This window comes from Tamandua tetradactyla, chromosome 6 (assembly GCF_023851605.1).
Source record: "Tamandua tetradactyla isolate mTamTet1 chromosome 6, mTamTet1.pri, whole genome shotgun sequence".
Taxonomy (NCBI): domain Eukaryota; kingdom Metazoa; phylum Chordata; class Mammalia; order Pilosa; family Myrmecophagidae; genus Tamandua; species Tamandua tetradactyla.
Genome location: NC_135332.1, coordinates 81,372,723 through 81,397,692, shown reverse-complemented (window position 1 = coordinate 81,397,692; position 24,970 = coordinate 81,372,723). Strand labels below are relative to the sequence as shown.

General features: G+C 43.3%; 2 protein-coding genes across 8 annotated transcripts in view; one reads left to right on the top strand and one right to left on the bottom strand.

Annotated features, from left to right (window-relative positions):
* The window catches only part of COMMD5 (COMM domain containing 5), a 14,817-nt gene extending 4,257 nt beyond the window's left edge, over positions 1–10,560 (top strand). The window contains exon 4 of one of the 3 annotated variants that reach the window (XM_077166461.1): positions 7,873–10,560. In XM_077166461.1, the coding sequence (XP_077022576.1) occupies positions 7,873–7,975 (103 nt within the window). In that variant the 3' untranslated portion in view covers positions 7,976–10,560. The remainder of the gene's footprint in view (positions 1–7,872) is intronic. The other 2 variants (XM_077166462.1, XM_077166460.1) reach the window with 2 other exon arrangements.
* LOC143688471 (zinc finger protein 7-like) lies at positions 5,395–24,970 on the bottom strand. 5 transcript variants are annotated; one of them, XM_077166415.1, is made up of 5 exons: positions 24,885–24,970; positions 23,455–23,495; positions 22,963–23,089; positions 16,474–16,599; positions 5,395–13,108 (listed from the first exon to the last, which is right to left on the bottom strand). In XM_077166415.1, exons 2-5 carry the CDS (start codon positions 23,455–23,457, stop codon positions 11,283–11,285), a joined length of 2,082 nt encoding a protein of 693 aa, XP_077022530.1. In that variant the 5' UTR covers positions 23,458–23,495; positions 24,885–24,970; the 3' UTR covers positions 5,395–11,282. The 5 variants fall into 5 exon arrangements, with proteins under 5 accessions (XP_077022530.1, XP_077022528.1, XP_077022527.1 ...); XM_077166413.1 differs by having other exon boundaries at positions 22,963–23,086; positions 24,885–24,927; XM_077166412.1 differs by lacking the exon at positions 24,885–24,970 and adding an exon at positions 24,671–24,877.

Genomic DNA, 24,970 nt, shown 5'->3' with positions numbered 1-24,970 from the left:
ATGCCTCTTTCTGTGTCTCTGTGTTAGCCTGGCTCTGCTTAACTTTTTCCTCAAATATAACGTGTTTAATAGCCACAAAGCAAGCTGTCAGGGGGCGTACCAACCACACTTTACTCAGTAGTTCCCTTAATAACAGTCTTCTGGGGGAGGGGGGTGGAGTTTCCATTTTGTTTTGGTCTGTTAGAAGAATCACACAGTGATGGACATATGCAGAGTTCCATAGCAAAACTGTTTAGAAGTGGTCTCATGACTGGAGTATAAATGTTTTAAAGCCTTTGTTCCTTGTGCCCCATCAAGACCCCATAAGGCTGGTGCTCTTATCCATCAGTAGGTGATTCTTGAGCACCCAGCATTGCCAGTCTGGAATCCAGCCCTGAGCATGAACAGACATGAAACAAGTTACCCAGGCATCTGTGGCATAGGCACATATATTGGCTCATTTAGTTTTCACAGTTAGGCCTGAGGTTGCCACCCACAGATGAAGGAATGGAGAACAGAGAGCCTAAGGAATGTGTCCAATGCTATACAGCTCCTGAGGGTGGAAGTATTTGTTCGCTCTCTGCTTTCCCTGTCCATTCTGGTCAAGGCTTGGAAGCCTTGTGGGCCAAGCATTTTTCCTGCCAGTGGGCTTGGGACACAGCCCTCACAGCAAGGGCAGAGGAGTCTGTGAAACCACCTGTTCCTGCTCACCCTCACATGCCTATTCTCAGCCTTGGGAAGACCATGCCCTGAGTAGCTGCTTGTCCCAAATTGAGGAGACATTTTGGACCTGACCCAATCAGCCCTGGAGTGACAGCCCACAAACCCCAAACTAGAAACACATATTTATTAGAGTGTGAAGACCAGAGATTAGGGGGCAGTTTGTTAGGTGGCCTTATTGCAGCAAATAAGTAAATAAATGATTCATGCAGCCAATAAGTGGGAAACACCAGGTTTATACTCCAAGGCCTGACTTGCCAGCCAACTTTCACTGCCACTGGTCTCTGCTGCCAACCAGGACAACAGTGGCAAGGAGAGCTGAACTCCAGTGTTCTAAAGGATATGCCTAGCAGCAGTGAGGGAGAGGCCATTCCCCTGGCTGCCATGGCATTAATGTCCTTGAGAGAAATGGCCCCTTCATGAAGGACAAGGGTTGCAATCCTCTATGTTTGCTGGGGATTGACATTTCCAAACGGGACAGAGCCTCCATTTGGAAATGCTGTCTCAAGCCCTGCAACGGTCCTTAGAGGTAATGGGGATGGTGTTCCCATTTCAAAGATGACTAAAACTAGGCTCAAGTGGTGGGCAAAGGCAGGGACAAATGGCCCACTTTCTCTGCTGCAAGACCCACCTTCTCTGCTGAGACACAGCGATACCTGCTGGATGGCATGGGGCCTTCTCTCTGTCATCACATACACCAGCCAGCTTGCTGGGCTGTTTATCTACTTTTTATGTTATTCTACCTTCTCTCTATACTGCTTTCTCATCCTCCCATGGGCAGGTCCACCTGCATTTGAGCTGAGGTACTAGAGGTCTCTGGGGTCTGCTTAAATAGGCCTGTGACTTTGGGGCTCCACATTTTTGTTGTGTCTGCTCAGGCTTCCTTTCTGTCATGCCTAAGTCTGGTCATGGGGTTGGAGTGCTCTGCTCTACCTTCAACCCAGAGACGGTGCTGGCTGTGCCTCTTATGTAGTCCAGTCAGTAATTGGTAGCAGAACACTGGCCAGGTCTCCACAACCTCCATCATTGGTGGATTCAGATGTGTCTGGTTGCAGTTATAATGCCTACTCTTCCCACTCATCAGACTGACCCTAGGAGGGATAGCTGCTTCAAAGACAGGGAGATGACAGTGGCCACAGTGACCATTTTTTTATCCTCTTGCCCTCACTACTTGGGCAGGTAGGTTCCTGCAGACAGGAGACAGCCTGGAGCTTAAAGCATAGACCTGAACTTGGTCCTGGGATTGACATCTCTGCTTTTGAAATTTCAGTTTATTCCAGTTCATTCATAAGCCCTTATTTTAATTTCCCAGCTGCTACAACAAATATTATACAATGAGTTGTCTTCAACAATGGGAATTTATTGGCTCACAGTTTTGAGACTAGGAGAAATCCAAAATCAAGGCATCAGCAAGGCAGTGCTTTCTCCCTGAAGACTGGAGTGGGCTGTTGATGATTCTTGGTCCTTGGCTTTTCCTTCACATGGCAGCGCCCATGGCAGCATTCTCCTTTCTGTTCAGGAATCATTGACTTTGTTGACTTCTAGTTTCTGGCTGTTCCCTGTGGCTTCTCCTTCTATGTCCAGTTTCCTTTGCTTGTAAGGACTTCAGCCATATTGAGTTAAGGCCTGCCAACATCCAGTGTGGGCACAACCTAACTAATGACATCTTCAAAGGTCCTAAGTGCAAATGGGTTCCCACCGACAGAACCACAGTTTGGGACCTAAACATGCCTTTTGTGGGAGACATGATTCAATCCCCAACAGCCCTCATGGTGCTTCTATCTCAAGGGGTAGATATACAAGCAAATGGTGACACGAGACTCATAAAGTCATCATGCTAAGTGGTTGGTGTAAGAGATGCATAGGACATGGAAGAGGGGGCTGTTCCTAGGACTGCTGGGACCCTTGGGGTTGGGAGGTGAGCACAGGAGTGTGGGGTTACAGGAGGGGAACCCACGGGCCACAGCTAAGCCTTGGGGTCACACAAGGATTTAAGTCTTGGGAGAAAAGGGGAGCCAGAGCGGGGTTTAATTAGGGCTGGAATGATCAGATTTGACTTGAGAAGACATCTCCTTCCCAGAGGTAGTCTTGGAGGCCAGCAGGGTGACCCCTCTCACCCCCTTCCTCTAACTCAGATTATAAATACTTTAGTCTTTGTGGATCACATGATCTCTGTTGCAACTACTCAAATCTGCCATTGTAGCTCAAAAGCAGCCATCAGCAGGTTAATGAGTATGTGTAGCTGTTCTAGTGTAACTTTATTTGTGAATGATAAAACTTGAATTTATCCTTTTGATTTTCCTTCTACCATTGAAAAGCCATTCTTAGCTCTAGGACCATAAGAAACGACGTGGTGAGCAGGCTATGGCCTGCATGAAGTTTGCTAATCCCCCATTCTAGTTTGTTAGCGGCCAGAATACAACACACCAGAGATGGATTGGCTTTTAATAAAACGGGATTTATTTCATTAGTTCTTCAGAGGAAAGCCAGCTAACTTTCAACTGAGGTTCTTTCTTATGTGGGAAGGCACAGGGTGGTCTCTTCTGGCCTTCTCCCCAGGCCTCTGGGTTTCAACAACTTTCCCCTGGGTGATTTCTTTCTGCATCTCCAAAGGCCTGGCCTGAGCTGCGAGTGCTGACGTGAGGTATGCTGACGTGAGGTATGCCGAGATGAGGTATGCTGAACTGCTTGGGATGCTAAGTTGAGCGCTCTCATTTAAGCACCAGCCAATTAAATCAAACATCATTCATTGCAGCAGGCACGCCTCCTAGTGAACTGTAGATGTAATCAACAACAGATGAGGTTCACATGCCATTGGCTCATGTGCACAGCAATAGAATTTGGCACCTACAGGCATCACCTTAAACAATATTAAGGTGCAAAAAATTCTCTTCTGGCTGTGGACCTGTGAATCTCAAAACAAGTTATCTGCTGCCAACGTGCAAAGGAGGATATTCATAGGATACAGGTTTTCATTTCCATAGGGAGAAATTGGAAGGAATACAGATGTAAAACCTGCAGGGTAAACACCATTGGATTTCAAAGTCTGAAAGTCATTTATCCTTTGGCTTTAGAAAGTGGCAGCTCCATCCTTTCCAAGGGTCTTTGCAGTGGCCTGCCTGTTTCCAAAGCAACCTCGGGGGACATTGAGGAGACCACCTTTTTCTTGGCTCCACCCTCTCCAAGCATCAGGGCCATATCTAGGCTCTCTGCCATTTCCAGGATACACGCTCAACCCCTCCATGTGGTGGCAGCCAGGCTCTCCCCAGTCCCCCAAGGAGCATGCTGTACCTTCTCCAAGGCCTGAGGCTGCACTACTCTTCCACTGCAATGAGGTGGGAGATTCATTCTTGCTCTTCAGGGTAAACTCACCCTCTCCATGTATATGGGTGGGCCCCCTCTCCTGGCTGAGGTTTCTTGGCTTCAGACCCAAGCTTCCATGGTTCTCACTCTGTACACTCCAATTTTTCCCTTTTGTGTTCCCCTTTGTCCAGATTGGCAGTGGTTCTGTTTATACTAACAGCCTCTTCAAGCACTCCAGGACTTCTCCATCATTCTCTTCACAGTTCCTCCAAAATCTTCCCCTTAGCCATCCAAAAAACCATTCCGACATCTGGTATTTGCAAACCACAGCAGCACCCTACTCTCCGGTACCAAAATTTGTTCTAGTTTGCTAGCTGCCGGAATGCAACACACCAGAGATGGATTGGCTTTTAATAAAATGCAATTTATTTCATTAGTTCTTCAGAGGAAAGGCACCTAACTTTCAACTGAGGTTCTTACGTGGGAAGGCACAGGGTGATCTCTGCTGGCCTTCTCTCCAGGCCTCTGGGTTCCAACAACTTTCCCCGGGGTGATTTTCTGCATCTCCAAAGGCCTGGGCTGAGCTGCAAGTGCTGACATGAGGTATGCTGAGCTGCTTGGGCTGTGCTATGTTGAGCTCTCTCATTTAAGCACCAGCCAATTAAATCAAACATCATTCATTGCAGCATGCATGCCTCCTAGTGGACTGCAGATGTAATCAACAACAGATGAGGTTCACATGCCATTGGCTCATGTCCACAGTAATAGAACTAGGTACCTTCACCTAGCCAAGTTGACACCTGAATCTAACTACCACACCTCCTAACTGCCACACCTCCCTCTGCCCCACCCTTCACCAGGCTGAGATAGGAATCTCTCTCTTGTGAACCCACAGACTCCACCAAAGATGCAGTATGATTCCCTGTCCTCATCTTTGTCAGTCTCTGCCGCCAGCCCAGGACTCCTCGGGGCAGAGGCTGGCCTTGGCCCCCACAAGGCCTTCACAAGGGACAGTCATTTGCATGTGGAAAATCACTCAGATTTGTTGGCCTTAATTTGTATTATTTCTCTGCAGAAACTCTTTGTGCCAGTGAATTTCTTCTTTTCCATGGCTCTCTAACATCCCGAGCTCAAACCCTGGATACTCCCCAAATGTGTTACTCCCTCAACAAACATTTCCAATGTGCTGAGTTAGACCCACTTACAATAAGGACATGGGGTGCATAAAGCAGTCTTGGCCCTGCCCTCACACTGTGCCATTTGTTTTGATTAAAGAAATTTGTTTTTGCCATTTGGTTTTTTGTGAAGCTTTTAGAAAGTTCAAGATAGTTTAGTTTCAGTGACCTAAACCAAAGATTAGTCTGATTAATCAATAATTGACATAAAGAGCAATTTCAAGGTCAAAAGTATGAGTCTAATTTATTAATTGGTGTCCAAAACCAAAATCTTCTCTGAAAATGGGGTTCAGGAAATGCTTACAATGGGTTTCTTGCTCTATTTACTGAAACATGCACTGGGATATGCAGCATGAAGGCAGAACAGACCTTTTCAAGCCCTGTGTTCCCTCATGGGCAGCCCGCTAAGAGTTTCACATTCTCTCTTCTCCCTGTCTACAAGAGGACAGTCAGCACTTGTCTCAGGGATTGTGCGGATGCTATTCAAGTGCTACTTGAAATGTTTACTTTGGATATCTTTTATGGGTGATGTATTAGTTAGGGTTCTCTAGAGAAACAGAATCCACAGGGAACACTTACAAATATAAAATTTATAAAAGTGTCTCACGTGACCACAAGAACACAGAGTCCAAAATCTGCAGGGCAAGCTGTGAAGCCGATGACTACGATGGAAGGTCTGGACGAACTCCACAGGAGAGGCTCATCAGCCAAAGCAGGAATAGAGCCCTGTCTCTTCTGAAGCCTCTTTAAAAGGCTTCCCGTGATTAGATTAAGCATCACTTATTGCAGAAGACACTCCCCTTTGGCTGATTACAAATGGAATCAGCTGTGGATGCAGCTGACGTGATCATGATCTAATTCTATGAAATGTCCTCATTGCAAGAGACAGGCCAGCACTTGCCCAACCAGACAAACACCACAACTTGGCCAAGTTGACACATGAACCTGACCATGACAGGTGAGGAAACAAGCACAGAGAGATTCAATAACTTGACCAAAGCCACATTCCTAGAAAGAGACAGCACCACCTCATGGTCAGATGCTTGGTGGTGCAGCTCCCTCCTGCTCAGAGCTCATACCCTTGGCTTACAACAAACTGATCCATGAAAATCATGCATTTTTCTTCACATGGATAGCAGCTAAGGACTCTCCATTCTGGCCTTCTGCAGTCGATGTTTGGTAGACTAGAAGGTAGGATTTTAGCCTTATTTCCACTGAATTGGCCGCACTGCCTTATTCTCGGTTATATTGGTACATTTAAATGAACAAAGCTCTAAGAAAATTAATGAGGTTGGAGAGGCTAGCATAGTAAAGAACACTGCTGTTGTAGCATGAAAGCAGCTAGATATAATACACAAGCAAGTGGACATGGTTGTGTCCCAATAGAAATTTTTCACACTAAAACTTGAATTTCATATAATCTTCAAATGCTACAAATATATAGTTTTTCTCCAACTACTAAAAAATGTAAATACCCTCTTTACTTCTTAGGCTGTATAAAAGCAGGTGATGGGGGTTGGGGTGAGAAATGTAACTAATAAAGAATCAGTGGCAGAGAGAGTTCAAATAGAGTTGAGAGGCTACTCTGGAGGTTGCTCTTATGCAAGCTTCAGTTAGACCTTACTACCTATCATAACCTGCCAACCCCCAACCAGGACCATTCCAGCCAATCCTAAAGAATACCTAGGGCAATATTTAAGATTCTACAAGGGTGCCATGCACTAGAGTAACTTTCCAGCAAATCTACAGCCTCCAGACAAGTCCTGAAACCTAGCCCAGCCTCTCCAGAATGTCAGATAGTTCCATCTCCCTACCCCATATTAGTGACAAACCCTTCCAATATGAAAAATTTAGAATGGCCATAGCCCAAATACCCCTGAAGAGAGGGATGGAAAGATCAAAGGTGATGGTGGAGTTATACAGAGAAGATAGGATTTAACAAATGAATATGAGTGCTGAATCATTAAATTAATATCTCATTTAGTGTCTAGTATTTTAGAGCAGGTAGAAATAAAAACCTAAAATTGTGGAATTGTAACCCATGTCAAACTCTGAAATATGTTGTGATTTGAAATTTATAGCTTTTTTGTATATATGTTATTTTTCAAGAAAAGAAGGAAGAAAAGTCAATTGTGATGATAAAATATTTAAGCCTTCTAGCCTTCTATATTCTGGAGAAGCTAGAAGGAAAAATCTGAAAGGATCGTATGGTAGCCCATGACAAACTCGGGGATCTGTCCTGTAACTACTTGTTGAAGAGTGCTCTGAAAACTTGCTTTTTTTATTTCTTTGCTTTGTATATATGTTATACTATACAATAAAAAAAGTTTAAAAAAAAAAAAAAAGGCAGGTGATGGGATTTACCCTACAGGCCATGGTTTGCCAACCCCTGATCCCAGACCTTGTCAATGCAACCAGAGAATCCAGGTACTGAACCAGAATTAGTTTTGAATCCTATGGTTCCCTTTTTGACCAGCCTATAGTTGCTGTAAGGGGGAAAGAAGAAAGCATCATGGCCAAGGCAGAATCCAGAATTTTGAAATACTCTCTATAATCTTCTATCCCTTTTGTCCTGATTGTTATCCAAGAAATGGTTGAGAGATATCCCTTTCTGGGGACAGCTAGATTCAGTGAACAAACTGCTTCAGATGCAAATGTTCTAAGAAATGATAATGGTTGTGGCCTCTCTCTCCAGCCAACACAACAAGCAAACTCATCACTCTCCGCCTGTCTACGTGGGGCATGACTCCCAGGGGTGTGGAACTTCCTGGCAACGTGGGACAGAAATCCTAGAATGAGCTGAGACTCAGCATCAAGGAATTGAGAAAACCTTCTGGACCAAAAGGGGGAAGAGTGAAATGAGACAAAGTGTCAATGGCTGAGAGATTCCAAACAGACTCAAGAGGTTATCCTGGAGGTTATTCTTATGCATTAAGTAGGTATCACCTTGTGATTCAAGATGTAATGGAGACTGGAGGGAACTGCCTGAAAATGTGGAGCTGTGTTCCAGTAGCCATGTTTCTTGAAGATGATTGTATAATGATATAGCTTTCACAATGTGACTGTGTGATTGTGAAAACCTTGTGTCTGATGCTCCTTTTATCTACCTGGTCAACAGACGAGTAGAACATATGGAATAAAATAAATAATGGGGGAACAAATGTTAAAATAAACTTAGTTTGAAAAAAAGATCATGGTGATGAATATACAACTATGTGATGATACTGTGAGCCATTGATTGTACATTAAGTATGGAAAGTTCATATGTTAAGAATGTATGTTGCTTTGTCAATAAAAATATATATATATTTTTAAATAAGAACTTGTAAGGAAATCATTGATTTAAATAAATAGCTGTATGCAAAAACAAAAAACAAACAAACATAAAACTGCTTCAGTAAGGCATGTGGACCAGAAGGTAGGAGAGTCAGAAATCTTTGAGCTGATTTTTGAAGTGGCTCTTTCAGCGCTCAACAGAAAAGATGCCTATGGATGGTAGGTATTGGGGAATGTCCATCAAACAACTTGGTTGTTGTCGTCACCTTCAGTTAAGGGACAGCAGCTGGGAGTGGATCTGACCTAATGCTGGGCTTAGCAGCCCATCCACAATGCCGTGGACACAAAAAACTCATGTGACAAGTTTTTAACTGTTCTGCTGTGTCTAACCTGTCAGTGATAGCTCCTGAACTCCCTTATGACATGGAAATGCACTGATAGGCACAGCCTTGTCAATCCATTATAAATTCTTCAGGTTCTTCTGAAACCTGAGCAGCCTTGGGTTATGCTATGTATGGCAATCAAGGTGGCAACTACTGTGATTCTACCCATGGGGCTTAACCAAACCAGTGTGATGGCAATCCAAGTCAAGTGTCACAACAAATCTTGAACGGAGCAACCTGTGCCCTTTACAGTTATTTTTGTATATAGAAAAAAATGGGCTACAAAGTGTCTTCCCAATGCAGATAGGAGAGCTTTTTGGCCCATGCTTTAGAGCACCAGGTCTTGTATGTGTTGGACAATAGATTGGCCTTAGACCTCATCCTAGCTATTTTAGCTACCTACTGGTTCTCCTGGAACTTGTTCATAGTCAGATGAGTCAGGACATGTGATCAGTGGCAGACCCATGTGAAAGTTTGAATTTAGTCAAGGCATTAGGCCAAGTGGTAAATTTTTGGAAGAGGTGATCTGGCATGGGCCCATGTGTCCCTGAACATTATAGCTGTGTGTACCAATGTAAGGCCCTGACCATTTCTTAGCTGGACCATTTCTCAAGGTTGATGAGGTAATATTCCCCACCCCCCCAACAAAGAGAAGGCTTCTCCCTACTCAGTATAAAAGCAGGGAATTCTCCAACCTCAATGTTCTTTGGCTATGACCCAAACCTATCATGTGCATAGCACCGATCTGGGTCCCTCTCCATTGCCCTGAGGGACTTGTTCAGATGTGTGGGGTATCAATGTGACCATGCTAACACCTTGACTACCACATGTGCCTTTTATCTTCAACCAGCATCCAGGAAACAACTACAGGCTGACCTGTTAGCTTATAAAAAAGGGCAAAATCTCAAGACACTTCACTTTGGCTGAGTTTTAAGGTAATTTGTTATGCAGCAAAAAATAGTATGTGATAATGTCTCTGAGTGGCCTCTTCTCTAAAACGGAGATTGGAACAATACTAGATGGGTTGTCTGGCCCAGAGGCTGAAAGTGGGAGTTGGGGTATAGCTGGAAATGCTGGTTTGGGAGATGTGTTGGTTTGAAGGTATATGTATTCCAGAAAAATGTTCCTGAATCCATTCCTGTGGGTATGAACCCACTGTAAATAGGATCTTTTGAAGAGTTTGCTTCAGTTAAGATGTGGCCCAGCTTAAACAGAATGAGTCTTAATCCTATTATTGGAGTCCTTTCTGTGGAATGAAATTCAGACAAAAAGAAAAAGCCACAGGAAGCAAGAAGCTGAACATCAACAGCATGTGGAAGAGAAGGGAAAGACCAGGAGATACCGCCATGTGTCTTGTCATGTAACAAACTAAAGCACAAGAACCACTAGCACTCAGCCCCAGAACATCAAAGACTTCAAGAAGAGAGCATCACCTTGATTTGGACATTTTCCCAGCCTCAAACCTTGAACCAATACATTCCCATTTTTTAACTCGACCCATTTCACAGTATTTGCTTGAGCCACCTAGGAAACTAAAAATAGGAGGCCAAACTAAAACTTGGCTTCAGGCTTGTTGGTGTAGGAATGGGAGGTGAAAGGAAGTGTGATGCAGTGAACTATGCTACAATAAATTACACTACATTCCAATGTTTAGTCTCTGCCAGGCACAATAAAAAATGTTCTTATGTCCTATTTAAAAATTCTCATTACTATGCAATAGGGATACATACTTTCAGGTAAGAAAGAGAGCTCTGAATTTCAAAGAAGGCAAGTGATGTCCCAGAGTCACACAGCATGTTCCTGGGCCCCAGGTATGGCTTCAGACTGCTGTCATACCACCAGGGTATTCATAGTGCCTAGCACAGAATATGCTCAGTGAATGACAACCACACTGATGATCAATATTAACAACGCAGCCTTGCCTCTCAAAAGGAAGAGGCCGAGGCCCTTTGGACCTGGGTGGTTAAACCTCTGGGTTGCTGCAATGTATGATGAGTTTTAAAGAACAGAAGTTAAGTGAAGATAAATGAATTTCAGCAGTCCTTTTCTAGACTTCCTCTTGTATGAGCTAATAAATTATTGTTTGAACCAGTCTGATTAACTGATAGCAAGAGAAAACAGTGGGTAGCTTCTTTTAACTGATTCAGTCTGGCAGAGCTCAAACAGTATTTCTCATACCTCCTTCTCATACACAGGGACCCAGAGTCTTCTGAGATCTCAAAACTTTACAGAGGGCACCCTGAAGTGAGGGACAGGCTTTATTGTATGGAAAAAGGTCAAACATTTTAGCAAATAAACATACAATTTGTATGAACTTGGATACTGTTTCTTTAGAGAAATCTTTCCTAATGTTCTAAATTATCAGTATAAATGATCCCATATAAAATAACAAAGTTAAGGCTGTTAAGTTTACTCACATTTATAAACATTTGAAAATGTAATCAGTCTATCCCATGTGAATTTTCTGATGTTGAGTAAGTCTTGAACTCCGGTTAAAAGCTTTCCCACATTCATTACATTTATATGGTTTCTCTCCGGTGTGAATTCTCTGATGTATAATTAGATGTGAGCGCCACCTGAAGATTTTCTCACATTCATTACATTTATGCAATTTCTTTACAGTATTAACCTTTTTACGGCTCACAAAGGTTGACCCTTCCAGGGTATTACCATATTCATAATACCACTGGGCTCTTGTGTGAATTCTCTGGTGTTCAATAAGATATGAACTCCGACTAAATGCTTTCCCACATTCACTACATTCATAGGGTTTCACCCCAGCATGAATGATCTGGTGTTGGAAAAGGGTTGAATTCTGACTGAAAGCTTTCCCACATTCATTACATTTATAGGGTCTCTCTCCGGTGTGAATCCTTTGATGTATTGTAAGTTGTGTACTCATACTGAAGGCTTTCCCACATTCGAGGCATTCATATGGTTTCTCTCCCTTATGAATTCTCTGATGGTAAATGAGGCTGGAGCTCTGACTAAAGGATTTTCCACAGTCATTACATGAATAAGGTTTCTCTCCAGTGTGAATTCTCTGATGCTGAATAAGGTGTGAGCCCTGGACAAAGCCTTTCCCACACTCATCACATTTAAATGGTTTTTCTCCAGTGTGAGTTCTTTGATGGCGAATAAGCCGTGAGCTACAACCAAAGGCTTTTGTACATTTGTTACATTTATAAGGTTTCTCTCCAGTGTGAATTAACTGATGTTGACTAAGGCGAGAGCTCCATCTAAAAGCTTTCCCACACACATCACATTTAAATGGTTTTTCTACAGCATGGATTCTTTGATGTGTAGCAAGGTTTGGACTATCTGAAGTTCTTGAGATTTGAGATTTCTCCCCATTATGCATTCTCTGATGTTGTGCCAGAGTTGAACTCTGGCTGAAGGCCTTCCCACATTCCTTACAGGTGTAGGGTCTCTCTCCAGTGTGAGTTCGCTGATGTCTAATCAGCTGTGACTGCTGACTGAAGGCTTTTCCACACTCGCGACAACCATAGGGCCTCTCCCCTGTATGGATTCTCTGATGGTGGATGAGGCTTGAGCTCTGACCAAAGGCTTTTCCACATTCCTCACACCTGTAGGGCTTCTCTCCAGTATGAATTCTTTGATGTTGAATAAGTTTTGAGCTCAGGCGGAAGGCTTTTCCACACTCAATGCATTTAAATGGTTTCTCTCCAGTGTGGATTCTCTGATGCTGATTAAGCTGTGAACACAACCTGAAGACTTTCCCACATTCCTCACATTCATATGGTTTATCTCCATGGCAATTAGTTTGGAGTTTCCCATGTAAGCAATGAGATTTTTTTTTTTGGCAATCTTGACATTGGTTAGGTTTCTTTTGTGTATTAATCTTCCAATGCAGAGCAATGTGTGAAGTGGATCTGAAACTTCTACCACACATATCACAGTTTTCAAATGTCTTGTCTGTAGAATCTCTCTGATTTTCACTAAATTTGCAGTCCAGGTTGCCATTTATTCCCAGTTCATTATATTTCTGGGAGTTCTCCTTGGTAAAGGTCTTCTTGTGAGTCATAGTCTCTTTATTTAAACAGTTTATCTCAAAGAGTGAGTTCATCACTTTCAGCCCAGGAGAATTGCTCTGATTACTGTCTGACCAGATCTCAGACTCACCAGTGTCTCCAAAGCCAGAACTCTGAGGAAAATCCTGTTGGGGGATTTTGATCATCATTCCATGTGATTCTGATTTTAAAATATTCATGTCCTCACAAGCCTGTTCATTATCAGTCTGAATCATAGAATCTGAAATAAACATAAAATAGAGTTACTCCTTCTTCTCTGTGCTCAGAGAAAAGAAAAATACTACCAAAGTGGGGTAGGGAGAGGGGTGGACGGCCACAGGGGGAACTTGGTTCCCCTCCCAGGGTAGGGTGTATCAAGCACTATAGTATACCCATGTGGAAACAACACTACAACAACTCAATGCCTTGGATCGTTTTCAAAATTTGGTTTTGCTTATCAATGACTGTGCTCATTGGGTGCTATGTAGAATGCTAAAGCGAGGCAAACTCCAGAATGAAACAAAGTGAGGACAGCTAACTTAGGTCTAAGGAGGGTGGGAAGTCAGAGGTCCAAGCATCCAAAGGATGTGAGAGATATCAGATGGAGTGGAGATTAAAAGAGAAAGAAGGAAGGAATGAGTAGGCAATGAAAAAGACGGAGGAAGAATACTGCAGAGAGACTTATAAGGGTTATGCCCAAAAGACTACTGGGCATGTGGTATGAACCGCAATCTGACAGTGACAGTTATTCATAGAACTCAAGACCTGAACACTTTACTTCCTCTCTAGTTGTCTTTAAGAACTACTCCTTCCCAGCTTACACCTCATTATACCCCTCAGTAGCCTGCTCATCAGCTTCCAAGTAGCCACACCCATTAAACCATATTGAATTCCTTTAATCTGCAAGTTTCTGGTGAGATCTGCCTGCTTCTACCTGCTCCCCATGAGGCCTTCCTACCATTCACTTTCCTTCTGAATTCTCTTCAAATTAATGTCAGCTTCTTTCCTGACAAGGAAGGAGTACAGTGAGACAACCCCACTGCAGACCTGGCCCGTCCTTCCTAACTCTGGACCAACATGGCTTAACTGATCTATTTCCATGGATATATGCACTTGTGTTTTCACCTCGTATACCAGTCATGTACAAATGATGTATCTGGGCATTTAATTTTTTTCTCCATAAATTCTGGTTTATATTAACTTATATTTTGCTCTAAGATGTCACAATCTTGCACTGTGAGCCCTGGGGATGGTAGACAACAGCTACAGGTCTGCACTGCAGAAAAACACCTTACCCTGCCGCTTCATCACCAGGGTACCACTTGTTGCATATAAACCCAATGAATATCTAATTTTGCCAACTATAGCTGGCTTTGCAATGGTGCAACGGATTGAAGAGAGATTTTTTTTTCTGCATGGGCAGGCATCAGGAATCGAACCCAGGTCTCCAGCATGGCAGGCGAGAACTCTGCCTGCTGAGTTGCCGTGGCCCACCTAAAGGGAATGGTTTTAAAATTTAAAAAATTTAAAATTTCCATTCAATCTTGCAAACATTTCATGCGGAGTGGATCCCTTACCGCTTTACCTCCTTCCCTGAAAGGATTAGCAGTGACTCTGAACAGGAAGACAGCAGAGAAGGTAGCAGGGGGCCAGGCCAGTAGGGCCAGGTCAGGTGGGGCTGTGCTCAAAATTCCCCGTGTGAAATTTTTCCATTCTTTTCCGCACAGCTAATATCATCCTCAATGGGGAAAAATTGAAAACTTTCCCCCTAAGATCAGGAACAAGACAAGGATGTCCACTATCACCATTATTATTCAACATTGTGTTGGAGGTTCTAGCCAGAGCAATTAGGCAAGAAAAAGAAATACAAGGCATCAAAATTGGAAAGGAAGAAGTAAAACTATCACTGTTTGCAGACGATATGATACTATACGTAGAAAACCCAGAAAAATCCACAACAAAATTACTAGAGCTAATAAATGAGTACAGCAAAGTAGCAGGCTACAAGATCAACATAAAAATCTGTAGCTTTTCTATACACTAGTAATGAACAAGCTGAGGCGGAAATCAAGAAACGAATCCCATTTACAATCGCAACTAAAAGAATAAAATACCTAGGAATAAATTTAACCAAAGAGACAAAAAACCTATATAAAGAAAACTACAAAAAACTGCTAAAAAAAAAAAAAAATTCCCCGTGTGAGGTAAGGCTCCCAACCCTCTCATCTTCACATTAGACCCATGCTGTAACGAGCTTGAATGAAAAGAAAGAGACGGCAGACTGAATGCTGTGTGAAGCAGAGGGCTGAAGCTCATTAAGGCAAGCAGCAGCATCAGCTTGCTCTGCATAACTTTTATTGCATGAAAAAACAAAGAGAAAGTGATTGCTAGTGAAACACAAGCTAAACATGTGCTCTTAGCTACTGTTTTCTCCAAGAACAAAACAGTGTGTTCCTTGCTATTATTTTTAATATCTGAATGTTTAACTGATTTGGCATCACAAGAAAAAGTTCCAAATCGAGATAAGAGTTCCAGGAACTGTTTGCTGTTCCTTGTCCTAACACAACCCGTTTGCAGGCATGTGTTAGGGAACTCCGTTCACGACCTTAATTGAACTCATTCTTGAACATGGCCACTACAGACCCAGCCTTTATGGTTAACTGTGGCATCTACACTGCAAACAAGGGGTGCATGTATAAAGAGGCTACAGCAGAATCAGGAGAGTGTAAGTTTTTAGGATCTCTCTTGGCCCTGCCAAGTCACATGGGGATGTGTGTATGGAAGGAAGAGCACAGTTCTTACTTTTCACAATTTTGGATTTACCTGCTACACTTCCAGACAGCCCTACAGAATGATAGCAGTCTCTATCAGCCAAGCCATACTGGTTTCAGTAGGCAGCCAGACAAGAGAGGATCTTTTTGCTCCTTCCTATCTCACTGTCACCTCAGAGCTGAACCTGAGCAATATGTGTCTGCAAGGGAGGCCTCAGAGCAGAGCACTTAGGGCAGGAGGCAACTCCTTCTCCAACAGGGGCCAAGCACAGGCCACTGCCATGGAGCAGCTAATGACCCTGGAGCTTTGTCTGAGAGTCTGGGATCAACTAGGGTCCAAAGATGTTCTGAAGTAAACTCCTGGATGGGGGGATTATCTCAGGGGGACAGTTGCCTAAAGAAAGGCTGAAAACAGCCAAGTTTAACAATAAGTATACTTCACATAGATGAGTATAGAGTATTAGTAAAAGTGAAAAATTCAACAAAATATGGAATGACTTAAAAAATGAATTCCATCTTTGCCAAAATGCATAGGTATTTTGGGTCCCTGCTTTTTTCTAGATAATCTCAAAGTCCCACAACTGGTCTCTTCCCTCCAGCAGGTCTGCTACTGCCTCCCTGATCATGTGTCTGGCAGCCTAGCCTGAAACTCTAAGGTGGTCACTGGCATCAGCCTCCAAGGCTGGCTTCCAGCCTCCCACTGTTGCAAGGCAGTACCACCTTGTACAGCCTTGCCCTCAATAGCACTGCTGCAGGCACTGGCTATCTTACACACAGTTTATCTCAACCACTCCTCATCTTCTCCTGCCTGAGGGCCTCTGGGCCTGAGACTCACCTGTCCGGGAGGTCCTTGGCATCTCTCTCCCTTCTGTTCCCTGCAGGTCTAGAACCCACGGCTCCTGCCCCTGCTCCAGCCGGGATATCAGCTCAGGCTTGAAGACCAAGAATCCTGATGTGGGGGCTAGCAGAGAAGGAGACAGCAAGTTGGCATAGTGGGAGTACAACACAGTGCTCGACCTCCCCACTGGTTCAGGGTATAAAGGGGCAGGGGGGCTGCTGGGGGCACAGTTAGAGCCTCTGAAGGGAGAAAAGGGTGGGAATCTGGGCACGGGGGCACACAAGTACCCCCCCCAACTGTAGTTGAGAGACAACTACACTCCCAAGCCCTTCCCTGTCCAAGTCATGGCCACTACCCCAAGGGTCCTGACACCAAATGCATCAGCAGAGAACAGGCAGGGTTTTAACCATGGGAACTTGGGGGCTAGAGAATGCCAGGCCCACTGCCAGCTTCACTCAGTATAGGAGCAGGAACACTCTAAGAGGAAGGGGAGATTAAAGCCATGACAAAAACAACCATAATAATAAACTAATGTGAAATGGCTGAAGAGATAAAGGATATCAGGAAGACACTAGAAGAGCATAAAAAAGAATTTGAAAAAATACATACCTACAAAAATGAAATATATCATAGATCAAATTAAAAATATACTAGAAACATACAACAGCAGATTTGTGGAGGCAGTAGAAAGAATAAGCAAACTAGAGGAGAAAGCCATTGAATTTTAAATGCACAAAAGAATAAATGGTGAAAAGACAGAAAAATTTGAATTGGATCTCAGGCAAATGGTTGATAAAGTACACAAACATAAAATTCACTGGTGTCCTAGAAGGAGAAGAGAAGAATAAAAGACTAGGAATGTTATTTGAGGAGATAATTGGGGAAAATTTCCCAACCTTTAAAAAAGACATAAATATGCAAATCAAAGAAGACCAATGAACTCCAAGTAGAGGAAATTGAAACAAACATACCCTAAGACACATACTAATCCGACTACCAAATGCTGAAGAGAAAGAGAGTCCTGAGAGCAGTAAGAGAAAAGTGATTCCACATACAAAGGAAGCCACAAAAGAGTAAGTGCTGACTACTTGTTGGACACCATGGAGGTGAGAAGGCAGTGGTATGATTGATGTATTTAAAATTCTGAAAGAGAAAAACTTCCAGCCCAAAATTCTTTATCCAGCAAAGCTGTCCTTCAAAACTGAAGGAGACTTTAACATTTTCACAAATAAACAAATGTGAGAGAACTTCTTAACAAGAAAACTACCCTGGAGGAAATACTAAAGGGAGTTCTGTTATCTGGAAAAAAAAAAAAAAGGAGAGAATGTCTGGAGAAGGATAAAGAATTGAAGAATATTAGTAAGGGTAACTTGAAGGATAAAAGAGAGAGAGAAAAAAAAATGGATCTGAGAAATAAAAACCAAAGGAGAAGATGGCTGAATCAAGAACTGCCTTTAGAGTAATAGCTTTGAATGTTAATGGATTAAACTTTTGATTGACTCAATCAAAAGACATATCAGCAAAATATATTTTAAAATATGATCCATCTATATTGTGTTTACAAGACTTATCGTAGACCCAAAGATACAAATAGTTTGAAAGTGAAAGGATGGAAAATTATATTCCATGCAAGTAGTAACCAAAAGAAAGCTGGGGTAGCTATATTACTATCAGACAAAATAGACTTTATATGCAAAGATGTCATAAGAGGTAAGGAAGGACATTATATATTAATAAAGGCAGTACTTCACCAAGAGGAAATAACAACCATAAATGTGCACCCAATTAAGTTGCTCCAAAGGACGTAAGGCAAACACTGGCAAAACTGAAGGAAGCAATAGACATTTCCTCAGTCATATGGGAGGCATCAACAAACCACTCTCTTCAACAGATAGAACAACTAGGCAGAGGATAAATAAGGAAACAGAGAACTTAAGTAATACGATAAATGAATTAGGCCTAAGAGACATATATAAATCATTACACCCCAAAACACCAGGATGTACATTCTTCTCAAGTGCTCACTCTCCAGGACAGATCATATGCTGGGGCACAAAACAGTTCTTAAGAATTTTAAAAAGACTGAAATTGGGATACATGGGTGGTTCAGTGGTAGAATGCTCACCTTTCATGCAAGAATCCCGGGTTCAATTCCTAGACCATGCATTGCCCCTCCCCCCTAAAAAGACTAAAATTATTCAAAGCACTTTCTCTGATCATAATAGAATGAAGCTGGAAATCAATAACCACCAAAGAACTGGAAGTTTCACAATTATATGGAGGTAAACAATAAACTCTTACACAATCAGTGGATGAAAGAAGAAATTCCAAGAGAAACCAGTAAATATCTGGAGACAAATGAAAATGAGAATACAACCTATCAAAACCTAAGAGATGCAGCAAAAGCAGTGCTGAGAGGGAAATGTATACCCCTAACTGCCTGTATTTCAAAGGAAGAGAGCATCAAACTAACCTGAAAGCAAGTAGAATAAAAGAAAAAACAAGGATTAAAGTGGAAATAAATGAATTGGCAAACAAAAAAAACAATATAATCACTTAAAACAAAAGTTGGTGCTTTTGAAATAAAAAAGACTGACAAACCCTTAGCTTGACTAACAAAGCAAAAAACAGAGAAGAGGCAAATAAAATCAGAAATGAGGGGGATCATTACCATGGACCCCACCCCCAACATTTAAAAAAATTCACAAGAGGATACTAAGTACAACTGTACACCAACAAACTACACAACCTAGATGAAGTGGACAATTCCTTAGAAACACATAAACAACTTACACTGACTAGGGAAGAAATAGAAGACCTCAACAAACCAATCACAAGAAATTCAATGTCATCAAAAATCTCCCCAAAAAGAAAAGCCCAGGGCCTGATGGCTTCACAGGAGAATTTTACCAAACATTTTAAGAGCTACCACCATTCCTGCTCAAAAGCTTCTAAAACGTTAAGAAAAGAGAACACTAACTCATTCTATGAAGCAAACATCAGTCTAATGCCAAAACTATAAAGATACTACAAGAAAGGAAAACTATGGGCCAATCTCCCTAGTGAATAAAGATGAAAAATTCTCAAAAACATATTTGCAAATCAAATCCAATGGCACATTAAAAGAAATATACACCATGACCAAGTGGTGCTGAAAAACAAGAAAATCAACTAATGTAATACAACACATTAACAAATGGAAAGGGAAAAATCACATGATCAACTCAGCTGATGCTGAAAAGGCATTTGACCAAACTCTGCATCCTTTCTTGATAAAAGTACATCAAAGGTGGGAATCAAAGGAAACTTCATAAGCATGATAAAGGGCATATATCAAAAACCCACAATGAACATCACACTCAATGGTGAGAGACTGAAAGCCTTCCCCCTAAGATTGAGAATAAGAAAAGGATGGACTTGTGGTGCTGTGCTTGGAAATTTATCGCTTTTTTGTATATGTTATTGTTCATAGAAAAAGAAGGGAAAAACAGTTGTCTGCAATGATAAAAAAGTATTTAGGCCCTCTAGCCTCCTATATTCTGGAGCAGCTAGAAGGAAAAATATGAGAGGATCATATGGTAGCCCATGACAAACTAAAGGATCGATCCTGTAACCAATTTTTTTAAAACTTTTTTATTGTATAGTATAACATACATACAAAGCAAAGAAATAAAAAGCAATAGTTTTCAAAGCAGTCTTCAAACAGTGGTTACAGGATCCTGAGACTTGTACTAATGCAAAAAGTCAACATAAGCAGAAGGCCATGAAAGAAGAACAACAAGGTTTAATTTTGAGATTAGAGAAATAAACTGCTGCTAAAGGATCATAATTCCAGTCACTGGCAAAATAAAAAAGTGTACGTTTACAAAGCCTGAGAAAGCAGCAGAGGCACTAATAGATGAATTATTTTGTTTGATACTGAGATATGCATGAAAGGAATGGAATTTCATGCTGAAGAAAGCCTGAGGACCAAACCTTGCTAAATGAAAGAACACCCCAATACTCTTTTTTCTTAATTAAAAAAAATTTTTTTTAAAACATGACAACATAGAAACAGGAACATTCTTACCATATGATCATTCCATTCTTGGTATATAAACAATAAGTCATAATATCATCACATAGTTGTATATTCATCACCATAATCACTTCAGAATATTTGCTTCAATCCAGAAAAAGAAATAAAAAGAAAAAAATTCATACATACCATACCTCTTACCCCTCCCTTTCATTGATCACTAGCATTTCAATCTACTAAATTTATTTTAACATCTGTTCCCCCTGTTATTTATTTTTAATCCATGTTTTACTGATCTGTCCATAAGGCAGATAAAAGGAGCATCAGACACAAGGTTTTCACACCCACAGTCACACTGCGAAAGCTGTATCATTATACAATCATCTTCAAGAAACATGGCTGCTGGAACACAGCACTTTCCTCCAGCCTCTCCATTATACTTTAACTAAAAAGGTGATATCTATATAATGAGTTAAGAATAACCTCCAGGATAACCTCTCAACGCTGTTTGGAATCTCTCAGCTATTGACACTTTATTTTCTCTCATTTCGCTCTTCCCCCTTTCGGTCAAGAGTTTTTCTCAATCCCTTGATGCTGAGTCCCAGCTCATTCTAGGAATTCTGTCCCATGTTGCCAGGAAGGTTCACACCTCTGGGAGTCATGTTCCACGTAGAGAGAGGGAGGGCAATGAGTTTGCTTGTCATGTTGGCTGAAAGAGAGGCCACATCTGAGCAACAAAAGAGGTTCTCTGGGGGTCTAATTTTAAGTAGGTTTAGACTATCCTTTGGGGGTTAAGTTTCATATGAACAAATCCCAAGATTGGGGGCTCAGCCTATTGCTTTGGTTGTCCCCACTGCTTGTGAGAGTAACAGGGATTCTTCACTTGGGGAGGTTGAATTTTCTCCCTTTCTCGCCATTCTCCCAAGGGGACTTTGCAAATATGTTTTTATTCACTGTTCAAATCACTCTGACACCCCAATATTCTTAAGAAAGATGCCATCACCCATGCTCCTGATGGCCTGCAGGGCATCGTCATGAGGAAAAGCAGTCCACTCTGAGTCAAAGCATAACTCCTTAGAGGATGGGAAGAAACATCAGAATACCTCAACCACTTTATTCCTTCTGTCCTTCCCTTTCTATTTGACTGACATATAACTAACACTAAAATAAGTCTAAATGAGATCTTTAAAAACTATAAAATAAAAAATGTACAGGAGAAGAAGAAATTCTGGTACAGTGTAATTGCTAGGATTCTATTTTAATTAATGGTCCACAAATTGAGTTTTACAAAAAAAAACAAAAGAAAGAAAAAAAAACACTACATAACTGTTCTGATTAAATCTAACATAAGGAATAATATAAAGAACACCATCAAATCAAAAGGAAACAGTAACCTCAGTAGAAAATGGGTAGGGTGGTGTAATGGTGACTCAGTGGCAGGACTCATCTGCCATGCTGGAGACCCGGGTTTGATTCCCAGTGATTGCCCAGGCAAAAAAAAAAAGAATTGGTAAAGGCTCCAAGCAGACACTTTCTAGAAGAAACCCAACAAGTCAACAAGAGTGTGAAGACATTCAAGCTTAGTAGTAATCAGAGAAATCCAAACTCAAACAATAGTAGGTGCCCACATTACACTTATTTGAGTGACAAAGCATTAACAAGCTGGACCATGCTAGTGTGGCCAGAAAGAAGGGGTGCAGATGGGCTCTTTTGTCCAGTATGAAATTCCATTCTTTTCCTGCACATCACAGAATCCTGAGAAGCACTTGGCAGACCAAGGACCTCCCTGCCTACCCTGGAACCTAGAAACCCCACCCTGATCCTCCAGCCCAGGAGCCAAGGATGATTACAGGACCATGGAACTAAGTGGGCAGAGAGTTCAGTAGCAGGTGGGAGAAGTGCAGTGCAGAGGTGAGAAAAACACCTCTTGACAGTTATCTGAGCATGCCAAGCAACGTGAATACCTTGCCAGAACACAAACGAAAATGGACATTAAGTAGGCCTGAGTGGGTGCCTATCGTGAGCAGAGGGAAATGGGAGAGAAAGACAGAAGGACAGGATGGGGGGAGATGCATCTGACAGTCCCATGCATCTGCACATGGTGGTCCCAAGGACATCTCTGCTGCCCCTTCCATTTCCTCAGATACTATGAGCGTATGATTTCTTCTTGTTTAAGCTACTTCAGTTTAATTTACTAGTCAAGCCAAAAAGGGGGCTTTATTAGGCCCCATTATTCCACTCCCTCCATAGGGGTTGAATCACATGACATGTGCAAAGCACAGGCCTGCCTGGCATACGGTAAGCCCTTCCAGGCCAGCTCTGGACCCACAGCTCCCACCCTATAGGCTGGCCATACAAAGCATGAAGAATCACAGGCCCCAGGTCCCATGAAGGCACAGGCCTGGGTGGGCTGGGAGCTGATCAGTGACTTGATGGGGGTGGGGGAGTGTCCCAAGGTGCAGCCTCACCTAGCCCGGCCACGCTGCTGTGGTTCTCCAGCATCACCTCCCTGTACAGGGCTCTCTGGCCAGGGTCCAGACACTGCCACTCTTCCCGCGAGAAGTGCACGGCCACATCACCAAACGTCACAGCCTCCTGAAAAAACACACTGCAGTGCCCACAGAGACCTGGCGCAGGCCTCATTCTGGCACTGCTGCAAGGCCTGTTCCAGGCAGGTGTACCACAGGGTAAGGCAAGTTGGTCACAACCCCTTTGGGGCTAAAATCCTGTGGAGGGCGGTCTGGGGACAGGGGAGCAACCCAGACCATGTCTATAGCATAGACCCTCCCCACCTCAAGAGTTTCAGTTTGGTCTGACAGGAGTATGCTCAGCTTCTTAGGGATAGGTGCAAAAGCGGCATGCCTGCAGGGTCTAGCCCAGGGCCCAGGGATGCCCAGAAAAAGATAAAGGTAGAGGACCTCATGGGACAAATGAGGGCAAAACCCCATTGGGCTTCCTACCATGAGGCTGAGTGGGCGTCCACGCGTCTTGGCCAGGACCTCTGTTGGCAGTTTTGAAAGAGAGGTCAGGGTGCTGGAGACCCTCAACTTCCAGTATAATCAACAGGTACTGTGCTCTCCACTCCCTTATACCCAACTCCAGATATTCTCTTGAAGAGACATAGTTTCGATCATCTTCTTGTGTATGTGTCACTACACAAACATGTAAAGTTGCTACATGCCAGGCACTAGGCCAAAGCAATGGGACTACAGGAGTGAACAAAAAGGTCAAGAACCCTGCCTTCACAGAACACAGTCCGGTGAAACAAAGGGTAAAATAACCACAGAAATACAAATCTGCAACCATGAGAGTGCTTAAGTACAAAAGACTATCAAAAATTCATAGCAGAAAAATGACTTTGTGTGATGTGTCACCTCCCTGAGCATGTGATCAGACTATAGGCTGTATAGGAGCTAACAAGTCCAAGGTGGTGGAGGTGGGGAAGGCACTCCAGGCTATGGGAACAGCACTGCAAAGGGCCTGAGGCAGGGAGGACTCCTGTTGAATGGAGCCAGTGGCTGGATGACAGGCAGCAAGGGAAGGAGGGAGTAACTGCAGGTTGGAGAAGACTAGAGCCACAACGATGGACTATAGGGAAGGCTGGGCACAGGAATTCCAGGAATCAGGAAAGGTGGAGGACAACCAAAAAGCCCAGGAACTTCTCCTTTACAGTTCTCCAACTCCAGCCTCCAGCCATAGTGCCCACGGCCCAACAGCCCCTTGAAAGGGGCACGGAGACTGCACCAGTTCCAAATGTGAGCTGATATACATCACCCACCTCAATTGAGCCACTGGGCCCAGGCCCTCTACCTGGGAACGCCCTGCGAGGTCAGAATGAGGAATATTGCTCCGGGATCTGGCAATAGTGGGGCAGGGCCAGAGCAATAGCCAGAATTCAAAGACCAGGAACACGGTGGAAATCAACTATTTCACCCAACGCACCGCCCTTTTTGCACCATCACAAATTCTAGGCCTTCAAGAAGCAACAAATGAGGAAGCGGGGACCCTAAAAGGGGATGACTACGCAGGAGAGAGACTGGGACGATCCTGGGCAGATCTGGAAATGAAGAGAAGGCCGCGAGTGGTGCTCGACTAGCTGAGGCCCAGAATCCGGGAGCCCAGCCTGAGTGTGGCAGAGGGCCTTGGCCATACGACCCCCCGCCCCGCGCCGACCACCTCACTGCCAGGCACTCAAGGCCTCTCCAGGCTGGCCCGAGACCAGGGAAGGCCAAGTGAAGGGGGCGGGAGAACGGCGTCCTCAGGGAGTGCCGGGGGGGAAGCTTAGGCGCACGGACGCTAGGAATCCCGGGAGGCCGGCAGCCACTTGGCCCGAGGACTGGAGGCAGGCGGACCGCTCCAGCCGGCCACCTCGCCCGCCGCGCAGACTCACCCTCCCAGAGGAGCGCCCGAGGGTTGCGAGCGCGCGACGGCGGCGGAAACGGGCCTCGGACGCCCGCCCCAGCCCTACGGACTCCC